This window comes from Mercenaria mercenaria, chromosome 3, assembly GCF_021730395.1.
Source record: "Mercenaria mercenaria strain notata chromosome 3, MADL_Memer_1, whole genome shotgun sequence".
NCBI lineage: Eukaryota > Metazoa > Mollusca > Bivalvia > Venerida > Veneridae > Mercenaria > Mercenaria mercenaria.
Genome location: NC_069363.1, coordinates 31,754,024 through 31,779,054, shown reverse-complemented (window position 1 = coordinate 31,779,054; position 25,031 = coordinate 31,754,024). Strand labels below are relative to the sequence as shown.

General features: G+C 36.1%; 1 protein-coding gene across 1 annotated transcript; it reads right to left on the bottom strand.

Annotated features, from left to right (window-relative positions):
- Positions 1-1,068: 1,068 nt before the first annotated feature.
- Positions 1,069-18,223, bottom strand: LOC123539879 (interferon-inducible GTPase 1-like). The gene is made up of 5 exons (XM_053538118.1): positions 18,019-18,223; positions 14,852-14,976; positions 13,260-13,403; positions 3,110-3,178; positions 1,069-2,698 (listed from the first exon to the last, which is right to left on the bottom strand). The coding sequence occupies exons 2-5, from the start codon at positions 14,961-14,963 to the stop codon at positions 1,545-1,547; spliced, it is 1,479 nt and encodes a 492-aa protein (XP_053394093.1). The 5' UTR covers positions 14,964-14,976; positions 18,019-18,223; the 3' UTR covers positions 1,069-1,544.
- Between the last annotated feature and the right edge of the window lie 6,808 nt (positions 18,224-25,031).

Sequence of the window (25,031 nt, the reverse complement as noted above, 5' to 3'; positions counted from 1 at the left end):
TTGATTTTGCTAATATAGGACCAGTTCGTTTCAGGTGTCAACCCGGTATTGAAGTACATCCGGGTCGTTGTATCCTAGGAAGTAGTGTCATTTCTGATGTCTTTAACAGTTGTTTTATGTGTGATTTTCAGGACTACATTTCTGTGCGGAAGGATTAAAAAACTACACCAGACTGGCGGCCATGACAGATGTCAGTGGGAAATTTAAACATGGACTAGATACTTTGATGTGTAGCAAAAAAGTTCATTGTTGATGGTGGTGTTTTTCTGTGATATATTGACTGGGATAGTATTACTCTTCAGAAATACAGAGCTGTCTATGCTGCAATTTTGTTGTGAAATTCACAATCTATGTCCAAAAGTGATTGTTTTACTATACAGCAAAGAAGGAGAAATTATACTGGGCCGACACCTATATGCAAAATTCAGAAAGTGGAATATCTCAGCAACCATAGGGTTTACAGTAATGAAACTTCATGCACTAGTAGCTGATAACAATACAAATCAGTGGCTAAAAGGATATTTCCAAGGTTTGTGGAATTTTAATTTTATTCAAATTTTAAAAATTCAATAGTTGAATTTTCTTTTAAATTTGAGTAATAGTTGTCTCCTCTTGATTTGTCAGTCTTCTGCTATAGTGCTAAGACACTGAACAAGTAAGAAGCTTTAAAAAGGCTATATAAAAAGAAGACACATAGTTTTTCACTAAAATTTTTAAAACAAATTTAACCTGTTGCATCACTGTGGCTTACGTAACTCACCATAAGTGCTATGATAAATATCGTTTACTAGAACAAAGTGTTTTATTTTCTTTTAACACTATTTAATCTAAGCTGAAGAAAATTTACTTTCTCAGCCGTTTGATTTTGGTGTAAATATGCAGCTCTATTTTATTTAACACAATCATTATTTCCACTCCAATATCACTGTGTTTTAATTCATCTATTTCAATAACAACAGAAATACATTCATGAAACAAGTTCTGAGCAACCATCAGTGACTAAAAAATGACGGCCTCTCAAGTTCCCAGTATAGAATTGCTCTTAACTCACTGGCAACATGTCTTTCATACATCCGTCCAAAAGGAACAAAATAAAGCATCGTTCTAAATTTAGTATAAATACGAATATCCTAAGGAACATATAGCTCACTTCAAGAATAAACTTTAAAGGCCTCTTTAAAGTTCTTGTCAATTAAAAGGTAATTTATGATACAAAGAATATACATAAAAACATCAATCAGTCAACTAAACCTAACATTGTTATTTGAACGGAATCCTGGTTTAAACCAAAACGGTGTTGAAAAAGACGTTAAATCCGAACGCACGCGCACGCACGCACACACACAGAGTTGTTGAAAAGACATTAAACACGCAAGCACGCACCCACACACACCTTGATAATAATATGCTTAACAAACACTAAGGGTACACGACATTGTGGTGCTGAGGTATCTACTGTTGTAAGGAACCATATAGATGTGTTGGGTTAAGTCGGACCTCTTTGGTTCTGCAAAAATTATCTGTCTATTAACGTTATATTGAACCTATTCAGTAGATGTCTGTCGTGCTTCAACAAAATCAAATACTTTTAAGGCGTCATCTTTACAGGCATTCAGCAGTTTCTTTAAAATTCTTCCTGTTATATTGTAAGACAATGTTCCAGAAACAGCAGAGCCTATCACGGGAACAATAGAAACACCAAATCTGAAATTCTGTAAAGCGGATTCCGGCGATATTAAACTAACGATACCTGCAGATGTAAACATTGCTGGTCCTAGCTTTAAACCAGCAGCTTTTCTAAATACATCGGGTGTTACACCGGTATTGACGGCAAATGTGTTTATTTCTTCATCTGTCAATTTGAAGATTTCCCTGTACGTTTTGACAGTTTTGTAAATTAAATCTATATCTATATCGGAGCCTAGTAGGGGAACAACACCTGCTAATCCTGACAGAAATGCAATTTTCCAAATCTCTCCTTCTAGAAATTTTGCTTTCCTTTCAATCAATTCTTTAGAAGTTAAACATAGACCAAAAACATGCGCATGTTTTTGTTCCGAAGGGGCATCGTCAACAAGACGTTCCAAAAGTAATGGGAAATCATAATCTGTCGGATGATAACTTGAAATCAAAAAAACGGCTGCATTATCAGGAAGATAGCTTTCACAATAATTCCGGATGGTCGCAAGCACATTTTGCCTGTTAAAGCTTTCTATGCCCTTGTCACGACATGCACAGTCTATGTCCTGGTCAACTTTTGTGCGGAGAAAATAAAAACGTTTATGTCTCTTCTTTATTTCTTCGGCCAACCATGAATCGTGTTCCTTAAATCTGGCAGAAGAACATATAAGGAAGAAATCATACCGATCGACCACAATATCGGATAAATACGTTTTCTTTGGAAATCTCGGCGATCCGACTCCCGGAACATCCCATAATATAATATTTTTATATTTTGGATGTGGGTAATCTTTACATTCGTATGTTGTTTCTGTCGTACCAGACTTGGCATATGATTTATCTTTCGGATCTTTGACGTCACGTAGTACATTAATTAGAAATGATTTTCCGTTTCCACTAGAGCCTGTGACGCATATATTCAAAGGCGAAGATTTCCATTCATCAACGCTAGACCGTACAATTTCCTCAACGTTCTCATCTCCATATTCCTTCAATTTTCGTTTTATTTCCTTAGCACCTAAAGAAAAAGGCTTTAAGGTTTAATACAGGAAATTATCAGTTTGTAACTCGTCATGACATATATTATAAGTTAATGAAACATTTTGCATTAAGGAAAATGATTTAGCCTTTGATTAAGTCACTGGCATAGCATAAATTGCATCTAAGATGTGGCTCTACGTTAAACCCTACGTGGTCAATATATTTTGTATAAGCAATATGTTTGAAGGGGTATTTTGGGTCTTTATCAAATAGAATTGAATACCCATAATAACATCCGAAGTATATCTGAATGGCCCGAGCTATAATTAAAGCTCATGAAATATCTCTAACACATACAAAAATACACTTATAGAAAACTTTCCTTTCCTGCTTTCTATTCAGGTTTAAACCTTTTTTTACAAATTGATCAAAACTATGCTTTATATACCTGCTGTTATGTCTTCTACGGCAGGATCTGACCACTCAGCGGACCCAATACCAATTTCGTCAGTATATTCTATCAAAGAAAATATCGAGTTTATTATAACACAGAAACTAGACACTGCTTACTCCCATGTCATTTCTACGTCAGGGAACGGTAAATAGATAGATAGCATCTGGCAAAAAATAAAAGATGACATTGAATTAATCTGAACTAACATGGTCAGAGCGGGTACGAATTACCGCCTAAAAGACTTTTTCATACTGGATAAAAGAAAATTCTGTCACACAAATCTCAAACACACGCACGCTTGCATGTCCTCACGCACGCATAGATGTACAAATGTCGTGCGCACATAATTTGGATGTTTGTGTTGGGTTTAACGCCGTTTTTCAACAGTATTTCAGTCATGTAACGGCGGGCAGTTAACCTAAACAGTGTTCCTGGATACTGTACCAGTAAAAACCTGTTCCCCGCAAGTTACTGCCAACTTCCTCACATGATTCACATGAATCAGAAGTGGAGGACGAATGATTTCAGACACAGTGTCGTAGGTAAGCTTTTCATTCGCATGGAATTTCTGTCTTACCTACCTAGCAAATGATCCTTCATTTTTGATATTTGTACTTCATTCACGCTATGCATTTTGTATGATTTTACGTTTCTGTTAGACCCATTGCTCCATATAATTACAAGATATTATTGTCATTCCTTCAAGACACCCAGTACACAGAGGATATTACATTAGAGTGTTTTTATAATGAATTTATTAAACGAGTTGTTTAAAATTGATATAAAATGCGAGGCTTTGTCGAGCATTTCATCAATTTTATTCAACGCGTTTAATAAAGTCAATGTACAAAAGATAAAAGGTAAGGTAGATTTCTTGGAAGCACAGCGCACTAAAAACACAACCCCAGAGCCACGTATTTGCATAGTAGGCCTACAACAAAAAGAAGCTGTAATGGAAAAATATTTCAGACGGTTGCGCCAAACATCCAACTAGTAAATATTAATTTATGCTACATATAGAAGGGGAGGGGAAGGAAAAGGTAATGGTGCCGGTGGGGGGGGGGGGGGGGGGGGGGGGGCGAAAGGAACCCGAAGAGGAAAGTTAAACATGGGCAAATACACATGGGAATGCCATGTTCTTTAATAACAGTCATACTACAACGTAAACCACAATAGCGCAGACACTCATGTACCAAAGTCACAACTACGACCAACTAACCATTTTGTGTCGATTCGCCGTAGAACCCAACTCACTCACTCACTAATAACATAGACAAACCAACTAGCAACACATAAGAAAACAGAATGGCATCGTTGAAAAACTCACAAGCACACAGACGCACAAAGACATGTAGTAAAAAACAATCAAATACCATCTTAGGATTCCGGCTGCAAAGACAAGGTGATGGGGGCACGAAAACTTACTCAAAGTAAAGGGAGAGGGGATGCAAAAAGAAGCGTAAATGCAAGGGAAAGGAGGGGGCAATAGAGGGAGTGAGGAGGAGGAAATACGCTTACAACAAACAAGAAAACATACGCAACAGACAATACAAGACAGAGAAAAAAAACAGTTGAAAATAGGGGCACCGCCTTGGAACGGTTAGTAACCTATATAAATTTATAAAAGAAACAGGGGATTTAAACGCGTTTAGGGTATGCCAACTTCGCACTTACCCTATTTTCAACAAGTTAAACAACAAAATGTAAATAAAATCCCCGCTGGAAAAGGCTCTAACATTAGTGCAAAAATAACAGATAAATAAAGCAAAACATAAGATTAAAGTAAATATTAGGTCTAATTACACCAATGTACTCAACAACTTGTTTGAAGTCAGAGCAACAAGAGCCTAACTTTTAAGGGCTAGACTAAGAAAACTGTAAGACTGTGTAAGACAAAAATCAACTCCCTTTCGTCCGTTGTATGTAGGATTTAGGAGAAAAGCATCAAGGAGTCCTACACACAATTTATTAGTCATCGCACCATCAAATAGGAAAGCGTAGCAATTAACTGTAGAGGGGTCAATCACTAAACATGCACTTTGCTTCACGATTTTCGCATCGTATCCTCTTTTGATAAACTTTTTAACCAATTTTACAAATATTTGATTAAAATAAGTGCTATGTTTTGTTTTCCGAATTTTATAAACTACATCTCTGTCACGGGGGACTTTTATGTGATATGGGTTCTGTATGAGGAAGTCTGGAAATATATATAAAATATATTTATTGCAATACAATGCCTATCAATCTATCTATTCGATAATGGCGGACAACAAATAACAAAGGGGTTCACGGGAAGGGTGATGTGACGTTATAGGATTAGTATGGTACGGCATCCGTCAGTAGATTATTGTATTGGGATGTATAGGTCGTAGAGGAGAATACATCATAAAATATTGGAATATAATATATAATTTACACTGATGCTATAGACCTTAGACAATTCTTATTTTATGACCTATGACATTATTCCCTCCTTTGTGAAAATGTCGTCCTCGACATTGTATTTCAAAATAATTAACGGTACGCCCTGCAAAAGAACATAATTAATTATAACAAAATTTCACGTTAATGAAATCTGATCTGCATATCATATAGGTCCTAAACATAAACATTAGGACACAATTTTACCGTTTACAGTAAAATCCAAACAATGATATCATGATTAAACATTTATTTATAACAACAGAATTCATACTTGATTAAATATGAATTAATGAAATTGTACAAATGGTATGGAATGGAATGGAATGGAGGAATGAATGAATGAGTATATGCAAATGAACTAATGTATTTGACTGCGTATGTAGCATGAACTAAAAACTATTTCCATTACTGCGACAGAAGTATCTTATATAAAAATACTCATATACTGGTATATTAGCATGTTATTTCCAATAACATTTGTAACAGTCAAGTTGAAGATGTCGCGTCGCATCCAAACGATAAATATAAATAATATTTGTGTAGGTGAATATCAGATTGTTAAAAACACTGAACAAAATGTCTTTTTGTTAAAAACACAATAGATGATTGTTCATTTACAATTGTCTCTACATAACTTTTAAATGTTAGAAGCCTTGCCGTTCTACTTGTTTGGTTTCCTCCAGTCGTCTCCTGAATATCGTTCCGGTTTTCGACGAGTACGTTTTGGCCTACGGATAGGACTTTCATCACGACTGCTGTCAGGTTCCGCTGAACGGTTGAAGATCCATGACTTTCTTCTCCATGATCTGAGTCGTGAGAAAGATCAACATCACGGAAAGCCGATCCTTCTAAATGTTCCGGATCCTCATCTGATGATGGCTCAAACACTGAGGAATCAGGTAAGTATTCTGATGGTTCAAACGGAACTGGTAAAGACATGAAGAGAAGCAACATGTTTCTATGAAGAAGCTCCACCTTTGCTCTAGGTACACCTTCTGCTTCCACTTCAAAAACAGGGACGTCAGGATTTGGTTGGGACTTAGCCAGGTAAGTATTTTCTTCCCATATGTCTGAAAGCTTATATTTCTCTTGGAAACCAACTTTCTTAACCAACACTCTGTCACCAGGAAGAATTCTGTTGTGACGAACATTTTTGTCGTAATGTTGTTTGTAACGGCGGCAATTTTTCTTTGTTTCTTGTTCGGCTTTTTGATAAGCAAACTTGAGACGAGATCGTTGTTTATCTATATAATCGTCATGACTTCTCGATCCTTGTCCATAGAAAGAATAAGGAAGGCATCGATGACTAGACGAGGATGCCTGCCGAACATCAAATAGTATGGTGAACAGTTTGTGGTATTGTGAACTGCAGCATTGTAGGCATGCGTCATTGTGGAGACTTGATCCTTCCAGTTCTGTTTCTTATGCTCAGGCAATGTTCCTAACAGGTTTATTAGTGTTTTATTGTATCTTTCGGTAGTTCCGTTACTCATCGGGTGGTATGGAGTCGTTCTGCTTTTCTTTATTCCTGTTAGTTTACATAATTTAGAGATGATCTTTGACTCGAAGATTTGACCTCTGTCACTATGGAGGCGGGCTGGGAATCCATAGTGAATGAAGAAATTTTCATAGAGTGCTTTGGCTGTTGTCGTTGCCTTTTGGTTTCTTGTTGGAATTGCCTGAGCGTATTTAGTAAAGTGATCTGTTATCACCAAAATATTCTCATAGCCACCTTTTGATTTTTCTAGGGAGAGGTAATCTATGCACACTAGTTCCATGGGACTTGAAGATGTGATTGGAACCATTTCTGCGGCTTTGGTAGGTAAAGTCTTTCTCGTTATACATCGCCCACAATGCTGTATACTGTTCCTTATGTATTTATCCATGCCCTGCCAAAAGAATCGCTGTTTTATCAAGGATAAAGTGCGGTCACGACCTTGATGGCCTAGATCGTCATGGTAAGCCTGGAAGATGATATGGCGTATTAGTTCAGGTACAACAAGTTGATCGCATTCAAAACCATTTACAATCCCTTTGTGGAATAAAATACCATCTTTCACGTGAAGTTTGTGACGCATGGGATAATATCTTCTCAGCTTTATTTTGTCTGCACTTTGAGACTTGTCGCTTTGACAGAATTTAATGGCCGATAACAAATCATCCTCTTTTGATTGAGCTTTGATCCAATCTTGTTGTGTCAAAGCAGTACTTCCCAAAAATGCAGGAGGAATATCTTCACATTGGGATACTTCATTTCTATTTGTTGAAGATGGATCTTCGACCACTAAACTGTAAACGACTGGGGATTCGTCAGTAGATGTTTCGATAGCTGATGAAACTGCTTTGAGGATGTCAGGAAATACAAGAACCTGTTCATCTCTTTCATTGTACATGTATTTCCGTGATAGGCCATCGGCATCAGCATTTAGTTTTCCGCTTCTGTAACGAATTTGGCATTTATAGTGTGCTAATTCTGCCATCCATCTATGTCCGGTGGCATCAAGTTTAGCACTGGAGAAGACATACACCAACGGGTTATTGTCGGTTAACACGTCGAATGTAGAGCCATATTAGTAATCATGGACTTTGTCCACAACTGCCCATTTAAGTGCTAAATATTCCAGTTTATGTGCCGGATAGTTACGTTCCGATGGTTTTAGGCTTCTACTAGCATATGCTATAACGCGACCGTATCCATCTTGCTCTTGGTAAAGGACTGCTCCAAGACCTGTTCCAGAAGCGTCCGTGTGAAGCTTAAACGGCTTACTGTAGTCAGCATATGCTAGTATAGGTGGATGTGTTAATGCGTCAATAAGGTTGTCGAATGCTTGTTGTTGTGCTGGTCCCCAAACAAACGGTGTTTTCTTCACTTTATGACTCTTTGTCTGTTTCTTGCTCTTTTTGGTGGTAGAAGATCAGACTAGAAGATCGTTAAGAGGTCTTGCTTTGCTAGCATAGTTCTTGATGAAGCGTCGATAATAGCCAGTGAAACCAAGAAAGGCTCTAACCTCTTTGACTTATGATGGTATTGGCCACGACTTGACAGCAGTTATCTTTTCACGATCAGTCTCAATTCCGTTTTCAGACACAACATGACCTAAGTATGTGACTTTTGATTGAAAGAATTCACATTTTGATGCCTTTAACTTCAGATTGTGTTCTTCTGGACGTGTGAAAACAGCATCAATTCGTCTGAGATGTTCTTCGAAAGATTTTGAAAATTATATGACGTCATCGAGATATATTAGGCAGTCTCGAAGATTCATTTCACCCATGCAACGCTCCATCACACGCTGGAAAGTCGCTGGTGCGTTGCAGAGTCCAAACGGCATCCGGTTGAATTCGTAAAAGCCAAGTGTACCAGCTTGAAATGCAGTTTTATGTTTGTTCTTTTTACTTATTTCTTTCTGCCAGTATCCGCTTCTAAGATCCAAATTTGTGAAATATTTTGCGCCAGACAATAGATGGAGTGTGTCTTCAACGCGAGGAATGCCATAAGCATCTTTTATTGTCAAACTATTGAGCTTCCGGTAATCTAGGCAGAAGCGGATTGTGCCGTCTTTCTTGCGGACTACAACTATATTTGATGAATATGGACTTTCACTATTTCGTATGGCTCCAGCTTCGAGCATTTCTTTCAAATGTTCTCGGACTTCTTGAAGCAATGACGGTGGTATGCGACGATGGGGTTGTTTAAATGTTTTTTCCGTTTCAAGTTTGATTTCATGTTTTAACAGATTACAGGAGCCTAAATCAGTGACGCTTTTAGAGAATATATGATCCCATTTACTTAAAAATGTACTGACTACTTTTATCTGATCTTCTGATAATCTACTTGTTTAACATGTTTCTTATTTTCTTTTTCAGATGCTGCTTGCTGGTGGACTTGAGCCTTTGACGGATGACTGATGGGAGCTGACCTGAGGACATCAACTTCGTGTAGTTCACAGATATTAGCTTTCTCTGGAATGGTTATAACTTTAGCTGACATATTAAATATTTTAACAGGAACCCTTGATGTTTTTCCTTGTTCGTTCAGTTTGACGACTCTGGGACATACATTGACTTTACTAGAATATCCACTGTCTGATGGTTATGTAACAACTGCTTCGCATGATCTAATATTTCTCACAAAACCTGACACTACAGTCGATTCATATGGTTGTAAAGTGACTGATTTTGTAGATTTCGCAATACCTGCTCTAGTAGTACAAATTGAAGTAAATGCATTGCTCCATGCTTCTGGTATATCACTTTCATCTTTTAGCTCTAATCTTGCTTGTCTAATAACATTTGTGCCAATTACTAATGGAACTTTTCTGTTGTAATCAGTCATAGACACTACTAAAGCGGGAACAGAAAATGCAGTGTCTGTTAGGCATGGTATTTTAACATCTATCTCAACATATCCTCTGTATGGAAGTTTCTCTCCGCTAGCACTGGTTATTTCTAAATCAAAGTCTTGTAATGGATGTAGCTGAGGTACAGGGTCTAAGGACTTGTAAAAATCTACTGCTGTTGTAGTTACCATTGAGCCGGTATCTATAAGTCCAACTGTTCTATTTCCTTCAACTTCAATTTCGATTTCATTACAAGATCCTACTATTCTTTCGTACAATTCATTCCTAGGGCTTTGTTCATGGGAGTCTCTGGTCTGCCCTGCGACAGAGACATCTACCCGTTTAAAGGTTTCTCCTTTTTGTCGGTCTCTTTGTCTTTCTTATCAGACTTTTCAGATTTCTGTTCAGACTTCTCTTTCGGGGTTCTTTCATTTTCTGGTTGAAGTTTGTTTCTATTTCTATTTTGATGCGATGGACTTCGATATCTTCTACCTCTGTACCGTGCACTATAACCAGCATTTCCTCTGAATCTGGCTCTACCTCTTCACTGCGAGTAATCACTATTGTATCTATTCTCCTCTGAATTCTGGCGTCTTTTCAACTCCTTTACCTCCTCTTCCAATGCTTTCATTTTCTCCAGTATCATGTCTAATTTCGAGTCTGTTTCTGAAGTCCTTATCGGTTGGTGTATTTTCGGCTGTGTTGTTTCATCTTCTGTTATTTCAACTGGACTTGCTTCTTTCCTATTTTCTTTCCCTGTATCTATTTCTACTTCCTCCAATTTGCCTTTTTCCTTAACTTCTCGAAAGAATCGCTAGGCTCATAAGTCACTCTTGTCGCATTCTTCAGTCTTTCTGAAAATAATCCTCTCCAAAATCTCTCTTTTAGTTTGCCATCTTTTCTAGATTCATCGACTTCTCCTTTATCAACGGCTTGATAGAAAAGAGTTTCAATTCTGATTCCCCAATCTGTACAAGACTCATTTGATGACTGTTTTGTTGAATAGAAATCATGAATAAGAGAATCTCCACTTTTTACATTTCCATATACAGATTCTATTTTTCTTAGAATTTCTCTTGCAGAAGCACCAGGCTGTAAGGTAAGTAAACCTCTTCTAGTCTTTCCTTCGAGAGAATTCCGAACTAACTGGGCTATCAGGTAATCTGGGTATAATCCTGATTTCAATAAACAAGATACTTCTAACTTCCATTCCTCGAACTGATTGCCTTCAAATGATGGTAAGTATGGTTTTCCGAGGATAGTCTTCTCAAGCTTTGCGAACACATCTGTTTCACATGGAATCTTGTTCTCTATCCCATTAGAAATTCGAGGACGAATTTCATATAGCGGGGGAGTATGTCACGGTATAGGACTTGTATAGTTAAAAGGGGAGAAAATGTGTAGGCGGCCGGGTAGCTCAGTCGGTAGAGCATCGGAACGGTATTCCGAGGCCCCGGGTTCGAGTTCCGGTCTTGCTGCACATTTTTCTCATCCTGTGACATCTCCATAGTATTCCGGAAACAAATTAAGTCAACTAAGTCACAAATGTAACATTCTTTTTGACGTGTTAGTATTTCCTGTAGAAACATCAAAAATTCTACTTTCTTTTACAATATCAACAAGTCAATTTGACCATCGTCTCTTATACTATAAACGACGTCGACGTCAAAGCTTTATTACACTAGTGCATTAACATTTTTTTCCATCGGTCTCCGAGCAAATTAATTCTGCTCATATAAATACGGGATAAAATATAGGTAATTACAGAAAACGTTTAATTCATAAGATCTTTTGTACATAAACATTCTGCTGCAAGGCAGTTTTATAAAAAAAAGATACACGGAGAGATGAAGCAATTATATAAATGTTTACGAATGTAATTATACGAAAGCGCCTTGATATAAGATACTGACTTAGAGAGATTGCCCATGATATTTGCGTTTGGCTTCTTTCAAACACATCAGTCAGCTAGCATACTGTAAAACGATGGTACTATACAAGCCGAATTCCATCCCTTTAACCTCCGTTTGAATGAGCATTTTGTGTGTTTATCCAGTATTAAAATTGAAATGCCATGATCGGAATCATATCTATATAACCTTAATCTTAACTAAAGTCTAAATCAAACATGTCTTTGAATACCTATAATGCGTAATGACAATAGTCATTTTTAGTATCAGGCTGCAACTGCTGAGCTATTATCTTAAAAAAAGCTAAACGATAAGGTGCAGATATAATATTCTGTCTAGAACGACCAGTCATAAAACAGTATGTCCTTCAAAATTTTTTACGTGGAATGATTATAAAAAGTTATCTTCGATTTGAGGTCGCCACTTTCAAAAAATCTGCTAAAACTTACAAAAAATTTAAAAGCAGATATTCACTAGATACCCTTAGGAGAAAATATTCCACGAAACAAAATGCGTAAAAAGAAGAAAAGGTTCGGGTAATACATGTTACAAGCTAATATAATATTTAACAAGCTAATATACACAATTATACTGTCAAAGTTTCATTATATCAATAAACTATAAATATCATATTTACACAATCTCGCCAGGCATAAAAAAGTAGGCTTTTGACAACACAGAAAATGACGCAGACGACCTTCAGCTTTTCACGGAAGTAAAGAACATGGAACTGCACTGGCTAAACTTGAAATCGAAAGTCGCATTTGCATTGGTCTATAGTCGGTGTTCACGTGCAGGGGTCACTCCGTGTAATATGTAGTTTTCATACCTTCTTACAATTTGGAAATACCTGAGCTTTAGAACGACAAGAAAGCTTTATATCTACGAAAAGTATTTAATAAGAAAAAAAACCCCCAAAAAAACCATAAATCCCATAGGGGTCCGTAACGAAGTAAGGGTGATGGTGATACCTCGAACTTCGTCAAAGCGTTCAGACGGTTCGTTTTGATGTTGTCTGTCAGTAAATGCCTCGGATGTCAAATATTTCCGTATTTTAGAGCTTCAGACCTCGTCCTTTCGGAAGTGTTTTTAAAAAGAATTTCGTGTTATAAACGTGAAAGGGCAATCAACGACCAACGTTTTATTACGTTGCGGCTACGGAAAGGATATATGAATGTAAAAAATAGAAGTTGCATATTCATCTTATAGACAAGTACTTCGTGAAATGAAACAAAATGAGTAAAGAGAAGAAAATGTTCAGGTAATACATATTACAAGCAAATATACACAATTATACCGTCAAAGTTTTATTTGATCAATACAAAATGAATATGTTAATTATCAGTCTTAGCATAGATTAATGACATAATAGTATTGTTTTGGTCTTTTACTCTGCGCATTTATGATATCATAACAATATTACAAAATAATAGCTGATTTCACACTTTAATATGCCGAGTACCTTACCATTACAAACGGATGCCTTTTGTTGACGCAAAACAAGTATCGAAAAATTATCAAATTCCGGTATGGATTCTTCGTCAATTTCAAAGCCGTCTTCTGTTTCAAAAATAATAGTCTCTCTTTCTGGTATGCCAAACTTTTGCTTACCTATATGATAGAATCAATAATAGAAAATATCATATATATAAATAAGAGGGTCATGATGACCCAGTATCGCTAACCTTTTAACTTGGCCTTGGAATCGTCAAGATAAACATTCTGATCAAGTTTCATGAAGAAAGGGTCAAAAGTGTGGCCTCTACAATGTTGATAAGTTTTTTCTTTTGATCTGAGTGATAACCTTGTTTTTGACCCGACATGACCTAGTTTCGAATCTGGCCTAGGAATTTTCAAGATAAACATTCTGATGAAGTTTCAAGGAAATAGGGTCATAAATGTGGCCTCACGTGTGTTAACAAAATTTCCTTTATTTTGACCCGGTGACCTAGATCCTTGATGCTTTTTTCATATGATCAAATTTCTAATTATGCCTAGAGATCATCAAGATAATCATTCTGTGCAGGTTTGTATCAGATCAAAGCATAAATGAAACCTCTATATAGCTGAAAGGGCCAAACTAGAAAATGTTGCTCCTTTGAGGGGCAGTAACTCTAGAACCCATGACCGAATCTGAGGGTTACGAAAGGAACGAGTTCTTATAGTGACTTAATTTGTGCGTAAGTGTGGTTAAAACCGAATGAAGTAAAATGTCATTTCCATTTTGCTCACAAGATAAGAATTAACAAAAGTTGACTCTTTCAGGGGCCGGAACCTATGATTGGATCTGACGGATTCATCATGGAATCTAAGATCTATTGTTGTTTAAGATATTTTGTAAGTTTGTACTATATCAAACCATAAATGAAGTCTTTATATGGTTACAAAAGCAAAAAAGCAAAAATTGCTAACTTTGGCCCTTCAAGAGGCTATAACTCTGGCACCCATGATTGGATCTGGCCAGATTTTGAAAGGAGTGAGTGGGTTTGGTTTTACGGCGAATCGACACAAAATGGTCGTAAAGGATCCCAGATATAATGCAAAAACAAGTTGTGATCAAGACTGATTAAAATCAATTGCAAGATGTGGTCTCTATCGTGTTTACAAACCAAAATAGCAAATTTTGTCCTTAAAGAGACCATACCTTGAAAATGGGATCTGGCCAGTTTTCGAAAGGAACCGAAATATTATGTCAATACAAGTTTTGTGAAAGTTTGATTAAAATTGGTTGCAAAATGTCTCTATCGTGTCAACAAGAAACTGTGAACGGACGAAGGGCGAACATAAAAGCTCACATTGTCACTACGTGACAGATGAGCTAAAAAGTAATAATACTATTTGCTTAGACAATAATAATATACTCATCTTGAATATATATTCTTTTTCCTGTCGAGAGCCTCGATAAAAAGTAAATGATACATAATCTGTAAATATTTCTATAAGAGGAAATTTTATAGCCAGTACGAATGTTTAAAGGGGTACATTTGATACATGTGCAATAAGCAATCCTGTGGTAATGACAAATAAATACAATGATAGTCATGAGAAAAGGTAATTACATTTTAGTGAGAATTCCTTGTAGTTATGTTGATACTTTACGATTGTCTTTTTAGAACCTGTCGAATCTGTCAGTTTAAAAACCTTTCCTTTATCAGGATAGCCTTCAGCCATTACTCTGTTGTACCTTTCAAGTAACATAAATGAAAGAAGAGATATATTGTTAAGTAAACATTGAAAAATAACAAAAATAACATCAGTTTTGGTCGCTGAGTTCGAATCCCTAACTCCTAACCGATGTGGGTTCAAGCCTCACACATCCAACTGGCTTAAGGAAGGTCGGTAGTTCCACTGAAGTGCCAATTGTGATAATATAACGCACAAAGGGGCACCTGGGGTCTTCAGCAATCACCAAAGCTGGAAAGTCGTCAAATGAGTTCTAATCGTGTTGGGTCGGCGTTAACTTGTCGTTGTTGCACATTTTCCATTCAATACCTACATTTGTTTTTGCATTCAATACCTAGCACTTATTTTGATAATTTCCTTGTCTACAATATACACCAAATTGCAACTTTAGAATTAAGCAAGTTCTATCAAGGAGATTCAAGTGTTATTTGTTTGTCAGATAAATAGGTTTGAAGATAGCATAAAAATGAAACGCTGTGTTAATGTTTATTATCGAGTGGTTAAGGTCGCTGACTTCAAATCACTTGCCCCTCATCGATGTGGGTTCGAGCCTCACTCGGGGCGTTGAATTCTTCATGTGAGGAAGCCATCCAGCTGGCTTACGGAAGGTCGGTGGTTCTACCCAGGTGCCCTCTCGTGACGAAATAATGCACGGAGGGGCACCTGGGATCTTCCTCCACCATCAAAGCTGGAACGTCGCCATATGACCTATAATTGTGTCGGTGCGACGTTAAACCCAACAAAATAAATAAATAAATAATGTTTATTATTGACAAATAGTCTTTTCTTTTCCGTGCAAATTGTTTAAGAATTAGTCACCATTAGTATAATCTTTTTTAAATTATATTTTGAAATAACTTGTCCCCTCTACTCACTGCTTTTCAACATAACAAAGCGAATCCGAATGAAAGATTTATGCGATATTTTTGAAGTAATGATACTCTTATATATTTCATCAACCTTTGTATATACAGATATCAAATGGCTGTAATTTCAGTAATGAACAGTTTTGAATATGATAACAATACATCTGCGGTTTAGTATAATATACCTTTAATAACCTTGAGTAAGTTTAAAATATTCATCGCACGGAACCAATTCGCTATTTCACATAATTAGAAATAACTTTCAATAAAGTTAAGAAGACAAAATAATTTACTGATAAAAGGACATTAAATTATGAAAGTAATTTATAATAAGAAGTATGAAATAAGGCATTGCCTCAACCCGAAATCGACCCTACATCAACTCATCACATAAGATTTGAATAGAATTGTCTGATGACAGCAACGATTCCGTATCATTTTAAAAGAAGATTTTGTAATAGAAACAACACTGCCCATATTTGTACTGATGTGCAAGACGTTATGGTTGGGACACGTTATGTGGACGCTTATTAGTCACAAGTAAAATGCGATTTCTTCCAAAACATCCGAAGTCAAGCACTCTGTGCGCGTGCCGGAAGGTCACATTTTGTAATTCACACATTTTGTAATTCAATAGTAAATATTTCTTTCGGTATATCGCATGCTACTGTAAAGAGATCGATCCCGATTTTCGTCTTTTCGCGACGAAAATCGGTAAGATCGATTCCCTATAAAAATGTTCGATTTATTAATGTTGTTTCGACAATGTATTCTGAGCCGTGCAATATTTGCATACAATAATATGAATTCTAACACGATCTGCAGCAATTGCTATATAAACATATAGCGAAATCGCCTACACATGAATCTACGATAAAATATGGTTGGCTGTTACATTTCACCCCCTATGATTGTGGCATAAGAGATTCTACTTCAGTTCCATTATATACGAATTATTTCAGGGCAAAACGTTTAAAAACAGCATTTCAAAAACACAAATATGATAAAAAGTCATACTGACTTATGTGTAGGACCGTAAAACACGTTTTGATCTCTACGAGCGAATTCAATTAGCTTAATTAAGATTCAGCGGTGACGTCTTAAATGTATGACATAAAGTATGACGTCATAATGATGTGACGTCATATAAAATTAAGCTCGTAACATCCATTCGAGCTACTGACGTGGCGTATCGGTAAGTGGCAATTTGATGATTCTCTTCATAATTAGTTTGCTAGCTGTTAGATTACTAATTCATAAATGCTTCTCAAAATTCTGATAAAAAGAAACAAATTTCTATACGTTCCATTGGCTATGCAACTCTTTCTAACCATAGGGGGTAAATTGTAACAGCATATGACCCGAATGACGTATTACACTGAAAATGTAGTACTGAAAATGCGAAGTATTTGCGTTGTTAGAATCGAAATAATAAATATGTTCCAATAATTTTATCAATTAATAAAACATGGGCAGTCGTTTGGATGCGAATAATTAAATCACTCGTGCTACGCACTCGTGATTTAATTATTACGCATCCAAACTCCTGCCCATATTTTATTAACTGATAAAATATAGGAACAGATTTATTATTTCTTAATTAAGGCACCGCCTAGCATGGGGATTTATCTTTTATATATCCACTTACAAAGAAATATTCAACACTCAAAAGAAAATGAAACTAATATTACAAAAAAAGAAGTAAAAGAATCATGTTGGCACGGTTTACGAATTTCTATAACTGATTCTGGATGCTCGGATGTTCATGCAGACAACCAGTCTGCGGCATATACATAAACCGGAACCGGAAAAAAATCGAAAATATTGCCTCAGTATATGCAGACAACAAAGACGAATAACTATATACGGACGTTACCGTCTCTGGATTTTCATCCCCTATTAATTTAGACTCAGCAAGCCGTATGTGACAATGGTATATCTGTGCCAGCACGCGTCCGTGTAGGAATCAATAAGCGTCTTAGGTGTCAACAGGAATATGTTTTTAAAGAATTGTAAATATAAACTGTTTATTAAAATATTGTATAGTCTATAGCCACAACAGGATTTTGTCACAACTGACGTTAATCTTTACCATTGGATGGTTTCTCGCCAGTCATCATATATATCATAAAAATTTACGTAACTAACTTACGAATACTTTAAATTGAATCGCTTACCAGTGATACCTTATGTACTTCTTTTGACGTAAATACTAGTGTTAACCTGCCGCTGCTAAGGGTCACCTTGGACCTCTTGTATCGCTTTAATTCTTCCTTACTTCGCCCTCATTTTGACCTGTCAAGAAGATTGATTTCGTACAGTCATAAGCACAATTTTAAGATACCAAGGACTAATTAAAACCACCTTTAGCTAAGTAGGGATAGCGTCGGTCTACAGATCAAGGGGTCGCGAGTTCGATCCCCAGGCGGGGCGTATGTTCTCCCCGACGATTTGATAAAAGACATTGTGCCCGAAATCATTCGTCCTCCACCTCCGACAATTCATGTGGTGAAGTTGGCAGTTACTTGCGGTGAACAGGTTTGTACTGGTACCGAATCCAGAAACACTCGTTGGGTTAACTGCCCGCTGTTACATGACTGAAATACGGTGGTTAAACCCAAAACAAACAAACAAACAAGGACTAATAAAATGTTTTAAAGAGGTCTGGAAATATGATCCGTTTCTAGAACAAAATGCATTTCGATTAAGAAGGTAGTATATCTTTAACACTTGTATGTGCGTATGCCCAACCAGAAGCTTAAGTGACGATTTACGACAAGTTAAATATGTTTGTAAATTTATTAAAAAAAATCATTAAACTGTCACTAATATTTTGCGTTTTTATACAATTATATCGAAATGCTATGCGGAATGTAAGAAAATGGATGATGGTAACTGATGTAATTGGGAATATAGTTGAGTGAAAGGTTACTTTATTACGGTTATTTTTTAATAAACAAGCTTGCTGTTTATTTTCCGTTTCCATTGATAATTTGGTTCTTACACACTAAACCTATGATCTGTTATTGTTCAAATTTCTGTAGAAAAGGTGATTTCTTGAATTATTGCTCCTTCTCAAGGGAAGGAACACTTATGGTGAACATGTCACACTTGACTGAGCATGTAATGGATACAAGGGTATCGTCAAAGGAATCCGATTTCCCGTAGGGCGCCGCAATCTTGGACTCATGCATATTCATTACAAATAGCCTCTAGCCCAGTATGTGTTTACGCATAATCAATCTTAAATTTATTACAGTCTTTAGTGCAATACAACTACCTAAAATAACAGAACAACAAGACACAATAATGAAGTTTAAATCATGTAACTCCTCAATTGAATATATCATAGTAAAGAATCGAGATTAATGAAATGAATATGCATCATCTAAAAATAGACTCCCGCCAAAAAAAGTACGTAATAAAATTTTCCCTGGTCACGTGATTTTTTTAGTTTCTAACGTTTCAGATTTGTAAGTGCTTTCTTTTGCGTACTTTTTTACTCTTCCTGATTTGTTTTTCGACTCGTAAATGCATGTATGAAATTTCTTTGTGTTAAATGTGCAGGTACTCGCTGGTGTAGTCGCGTGATGAAAACATCCGGAATTGAAATACAGACTGCAAGACAAATGCTTCCAAATAGCATAATATGTACTGCGCTTGTACTAATATGCGCTTGCTTTATTAAACATTTGTAACATTATGCTAAAACAATATCCCTTAAAAAGAATATTTTATATGCGCTAGAAGGAACCTTTTGGTAAGCTAAATCTTGTATTAATATTACTATGAAAACGAATCCCGTAACCTATATATCTAAATGTAAAATTCAAAGGCGTTGACATTGGTTTATGTTAGAAAATTAGCTTCAGCGTTATATTTCAACACTATCCACGAGAATACTAACTGCAAACGCTATGATTTTTCCATACAATAGTCAGACGAGGGGTATTGCTGTAAGTTTTTTAAGTACTGAAATTTGTTTAGATAAATGCAGATAATTAGAACATATCGTACTTTAAAAACGAAATGTTTTGAAGCTACATTTAACGAAAGAGATCATTTTATTTAATATTTTCTAAAACAAAATACAATAAAAAACAAGATATAAGATACTTATAACAGCTCTGTTGCCATGGTTACTTTAAACCTCAAGATGAATATGGTACCATGTAAAGTGTTCGGTATTTTGTTAATAATATTATCCTAATATTCCATGTTGGTCAATAACAGAATGGCAAAGAAGCTGTCGAAAAACGCGTTATCATACACAGTTGTTAAAAAATGAGAGAAAATACGTTACTATGGAAACATGAACCCAGCTAAGCATACATTTCAAAGCGACTATCGAACACATCGTGTTGTGAGATTTTAAAATATCAAACGTTTCCGAACTTCACCTTTACGTTTCATATTTATGTTCTTATAATGCATTTTTCATCTGTTGAAAATTGTATTTTTCTAAAAGATAAAAACATTCTTCTGCTATTTCTAGTAAGGGTTTTCCGGTTTATAGAAAACGGAATTCCGTTCAGCGAGCACCTTGCAAACATCACGTGACAGAGAGAGAAAATAACACCAAACATGATCATCAATAAAGCACACACGAGAAGTGTTAAATATCCGCATTTTCCATATCTTTTAATATAAAATACCTTCTGAGGATCATGTACTTCAAACCTGGATAAAATTAGAGATAAACGAACTTGAGACGGTAGCCGCTAATACATTAACTTGCAGAAAATACAAGAAATCGCTATGGTACAATTAATTCGAATTCATGCTGATAACAAGGTAATCCACCTCCTTAATGGCAAAGTTACTAATAATTGATCAAATGTTTGTGAATTATGATTAATTACACCGGGTCCCGTATTTCGCCATAGATTTTATTATTTGCGTGTTATTATTACACACTTAATGATTGCGTTATTCAATCTTCACACAAAGTCAACAATACATATGGTGAAGGTATTATATTATCAAGTTTTGCGTTGGTACATAAATTTATACAAAGTGTTTAATAGCCATGTGACAGTCCTAAAATACCACCATATACCTGGACTATTATCACGAGGTTTATTCAAGGTTAGATAAACAGAATGCGGCTAATGCCGCTTGGGAAATAAAGTGTGGAAGGAAGGTGGTGGGGTGGGGTGCGGCGGCGGAGAAAGAGCGGGTTGAGGCGTCAGCTGTTTTTGCACGTTTCATTACATCTCATGAGCAAATCTCCATATATGGCGGTAGTCGTAATGCGGTTTTTTTTTCGATTGATCCAAGAGCGTTGCGATTATTTTTACTTCCTTCTACAAATCATTTTTTGTTACTCATTAAAATATCTTGCAAGAAATCATACTAGGTCATTTTCGCAGTATGCACATTTGAATGAACATGCCGATACCTATAACATATGTATAACATGTAATTCATCAAACCGCTCATTTATACCTAATCTGCAAGGTTATTATCTGTATGTTATGAAGTCGTCAGCAGTTTTCGTTCCGATTTCAAAACGATATGGTCACATGGTTAAGTGTATACTAAAGTCAATGCTGAATGTTATCGGCAACAGGGGCACTATTTTACGAATTTCGGAGTATTTCAGTATTTCAATACTGTCTATTTAGGCCATCTCTGGACATACGCCAAAGCCACTAGCAATGCCATATAACATGTACAGAATTCAGCAACAAGGATAACTTTATAAAAGCTAGAAAGAGAAAGTGGATGGCTAAACTCTTGTTACGAGAGGACAGGGATGAAGCTCAGTGATATGCCAATGAAAAATGGTCTTTGAACTTTCATAGTTCCACCTCGTTAGCTTAGTGGCAGAGTGTTCGCTTCGAGTGCACATGGCCGTGGGTTCAATATCGATATTCTGAAACTAGATACCGAGTTTAAGTGGGATAGAATTTAACTGCGGTAGCCAGTTAGCCTACCCAGTGTTCTTTGGGTTGAAATAGTACAAACTTAATCTCCGCACATAACTGATTACACACGGGCATTACTCAGAAATAGGTAATAATGCAGCCTTAAAAGTTGCCTCACTCTGGAATCTAACTTGCGGCCGCATTGCAGTAATTCTCCTAGTGATGATTTTACGAATCGGCGGGACTCCGCACATATTTATACTAACAAATTTGGGTTTTGCAGTTTTCGATTGTTTTCATTTGGATTGGGAAAAATATTTTACCTATGACAGGACCGTAGGAAACATTTTCAGATGGGGGGTGGGGTGTACACATTATAGCTAAAATTGACTCGCTGTCAAAAAATTGATAAGCCCCCCACTCCCCTCCCTATGCGTGATATATGAGAAACGCATCACAACTACTAAAACGCTACCTTCGTCGTTTATAGTTTCTGAAATAACGGAGTCCCTGGACACGAATAATTGGGTCTTATTCTACCAGTTACGTCTTCATTAATTCATTTATACACGTCCAATTTTTAGAACGAAATGCTCAATGTGAGCTTTTGTGATCGCCCTATGTCCGTCGTCAACAATTTGACTGTTAACAATTTAGGTCCAATCTTAATGAAATATACTTGGAATATTACTCTAAATTGAATCTTGGACGAGTTCAGCTAAGAGAAAATTTTACATAGCATTTATAAAGCAATAAACAAATATTTCATCGTTATACTTCCTGCTTCTCGCTGAATATGGTTGAAATGCCAAACAGTTTATTGAAAAAGCTAGTAAGGCAGAAGAAGAGAAAACCAGGAGATACCCCTTCTTATAAGTTCAGAAATACATGTTGATCTCCACTTTCTTTGTATTTATTTGCAATCGTAAACACAACCTCAAAAAATAACAACAAATTTTGAAGTTGCTTACAACAATTAGAATATGACAAAGGAAAATCGATAGGCAAATACGCAGTGCCTAACAATCAACTGTCCTATTTTTTTATAGAAATCTCTATAAAGTTCAAGTGCATACTTTTCTTTATTAACTAAATTATTTCGATTTTTTTTTCTGCTTACAACATATCAAAATGAAAAAAATGAATGAGGCCCTGACAAGAGTAACGAAAAATCTTGATCCTGTGCAATTGCCCACCATCTAAAATGTTCTTTATTCTGTATAAAACTAACAGAAATGTGTACTATGTACCTTTATTTCTCTTGCAGAAACTGTTTATACTAAAGAAAAACATATATTAAAGTAAGAAACAAGCTTGATTCATGTGCTGTATTTATAAAGGGAGGTAATAAAAATTGTTACTTATTGCATTTAAATACCAACATTTAGAAGTATTAAAATATTTAAAGTGCCAATAAGTTTGGTATAGTAAATATTTTGAACATGTACCTATAGTTTTTATTAAAATTTATATTAAAATCTTTTTGAATTGCCAAAATAGATACCGTATATTAAATTGGAACAGGTACACTATATGATTAACATTTATGAAACTATGCAAAATAATTGAATTCATAATTATTAGAAGTAGCATAATTATAATACACTATAACATGAGTATGACCAAAAGCTTATAAAATCATCTGAGACAACCCCTTAAGTAAAATGTTGAGTGTGAAGTATGGAAGTTACCAGTACTTTTCCAACATCTTTGGTATAACACAACAGAGACACACAAAACTATGGTGTTCCATTAGGGCCAGCGCCTACACCCAATGAGCATGATGCGAGAAGGTACGACGGAAAGATAGCGGTGCGTGACAGTACAATGGCAAAGCGCAACAGTACGATTGTGATAACACGTCAGTATGATGGCGAAGTGCAACAGTACGATGGCAAAGTGCAACAGTACGATGGTGACAGCCCGTCATACTGTTGTGCTTTGCCATCGTACTGTCACACTTCATCATCAGTGTCATGCTTCGTCATCGCACTGTCGCCCTTCACCATTGTAGTACCACCATTGTTCTGTCGCGCTTCACCATTGTACTGTTGCACTTCACCATCGTACTGTCATATATAGCCATTGTATTGCCATGCTTCACCATCGTACTACTGCACTTTGCCATTGTACTGTCACACTTAACAATCTTACTTTCACGCTTCGCCATCATACTGTCATACTTCGCCATCGTACAATTTTGTCTTTGCGCTCACAGGGAAAAGGTGCTTACATAACCATTAAGCCATTGAGGCAGTATAACTCCTGTAACTTTTATTTATTATTCTTTATTTTGACGCCTATTAGGAAGTATTAAGTGGTTGTTTAAAGCAGGTGACTGTTTCAGACAAGCTGAAATAAAAATGTGGTCAGTTTGGGAAGTTAGCTAATTTGCTGTTTAAAAAAGCGGCTCCTTAAAAGGTGGCCATTTAGGCCAGTTCAACTGTAGTCACTTTCAAAATAAATGTTGAGTATCTGTACTTACTTAATGGGAAGTGTTATGAAGAGGGTTAGAGGTTATAACACACTAAATAGTTTTTGTTCTTTATTCTATATAAAATTGACCTATTTCCAATGGCTGCAGCACACATCAGAACCCATTTTAAATGTCTGTAACCTACATTTTCTTGAAGAATATTGTCAGTGCTAAATAAAAATCAAAAGAAAGGTGGGAGTAATGCTTGATGCAAGAAAAATATTTTCAGTCAAACACACAAACTGCAAATCAGCTAAAAAATGAGACCCCAAATTATACTGGTGGTGTATGATCTAAGTTTTCATGAAAACATTTGTCATGATTTTATTTCATTGTGAAAATGCTACCTACATGTCAAACATAGTTCTATCATGTGATTTCAGCAACACAAAAATGCAAAGAAAATAAGGAAAATGGCTCTACAGAGCAAAATAAAACCCCCAAAAAACAGAGGACTATTTGAATCTGCTATTATGCGACTACCATTTGTTTTCACGCCATTTTTCTATTTGGTGTCTGTATGCCTAGAGGTAGGCTAGCCACTAGACTGATAGTAAAGAATTTGTCACAAAATTTCAGATTTTTGTGATTTTCTTATGTTTTCCATAATAGTGACAAAATTAGTGCCAGTCTATTTTACAGAATCTGACATTGTCTCAGAGAAGTGATGGTAATGTTGGACCAGAGATAATATAGACTGGCTATATTCACAACTTTAAAAACAAAACTTAAATGAAAAATATCATAGTCAGGAGCTAGTCAATGTCAGATGTTGCAGGAAATTTTGAGAGAGGACCATATAGATGACCTTAAGATGTTAATAAAATGGTTACTTTATTCAGTC

Bases quoted from the DNA above. Each gene is read 5' to 3' on its own strand.
- LOC123539879 (XM_053538118.1), bottom strand. From the start codon at position 14,963: ATGGCTGAAGGCTATCCTGATAAAGGAAAGGTTTTTAAACTGACAGAT. The intron at 3,179-13,259 runs GTAAGGTACTCG...TTTCTTTGATAG, and splicing joins AAAGGCATCCGTTTGTAATG to AATATACTGACGAAATTGGT. The intron at 2,699-3,109 runs GTATATAAAGCA...CTTTTTCTTTAG, and splicing joins CGTAGAAGACATAACAGCAG to GTGCTAAGGAAATAAAACGA.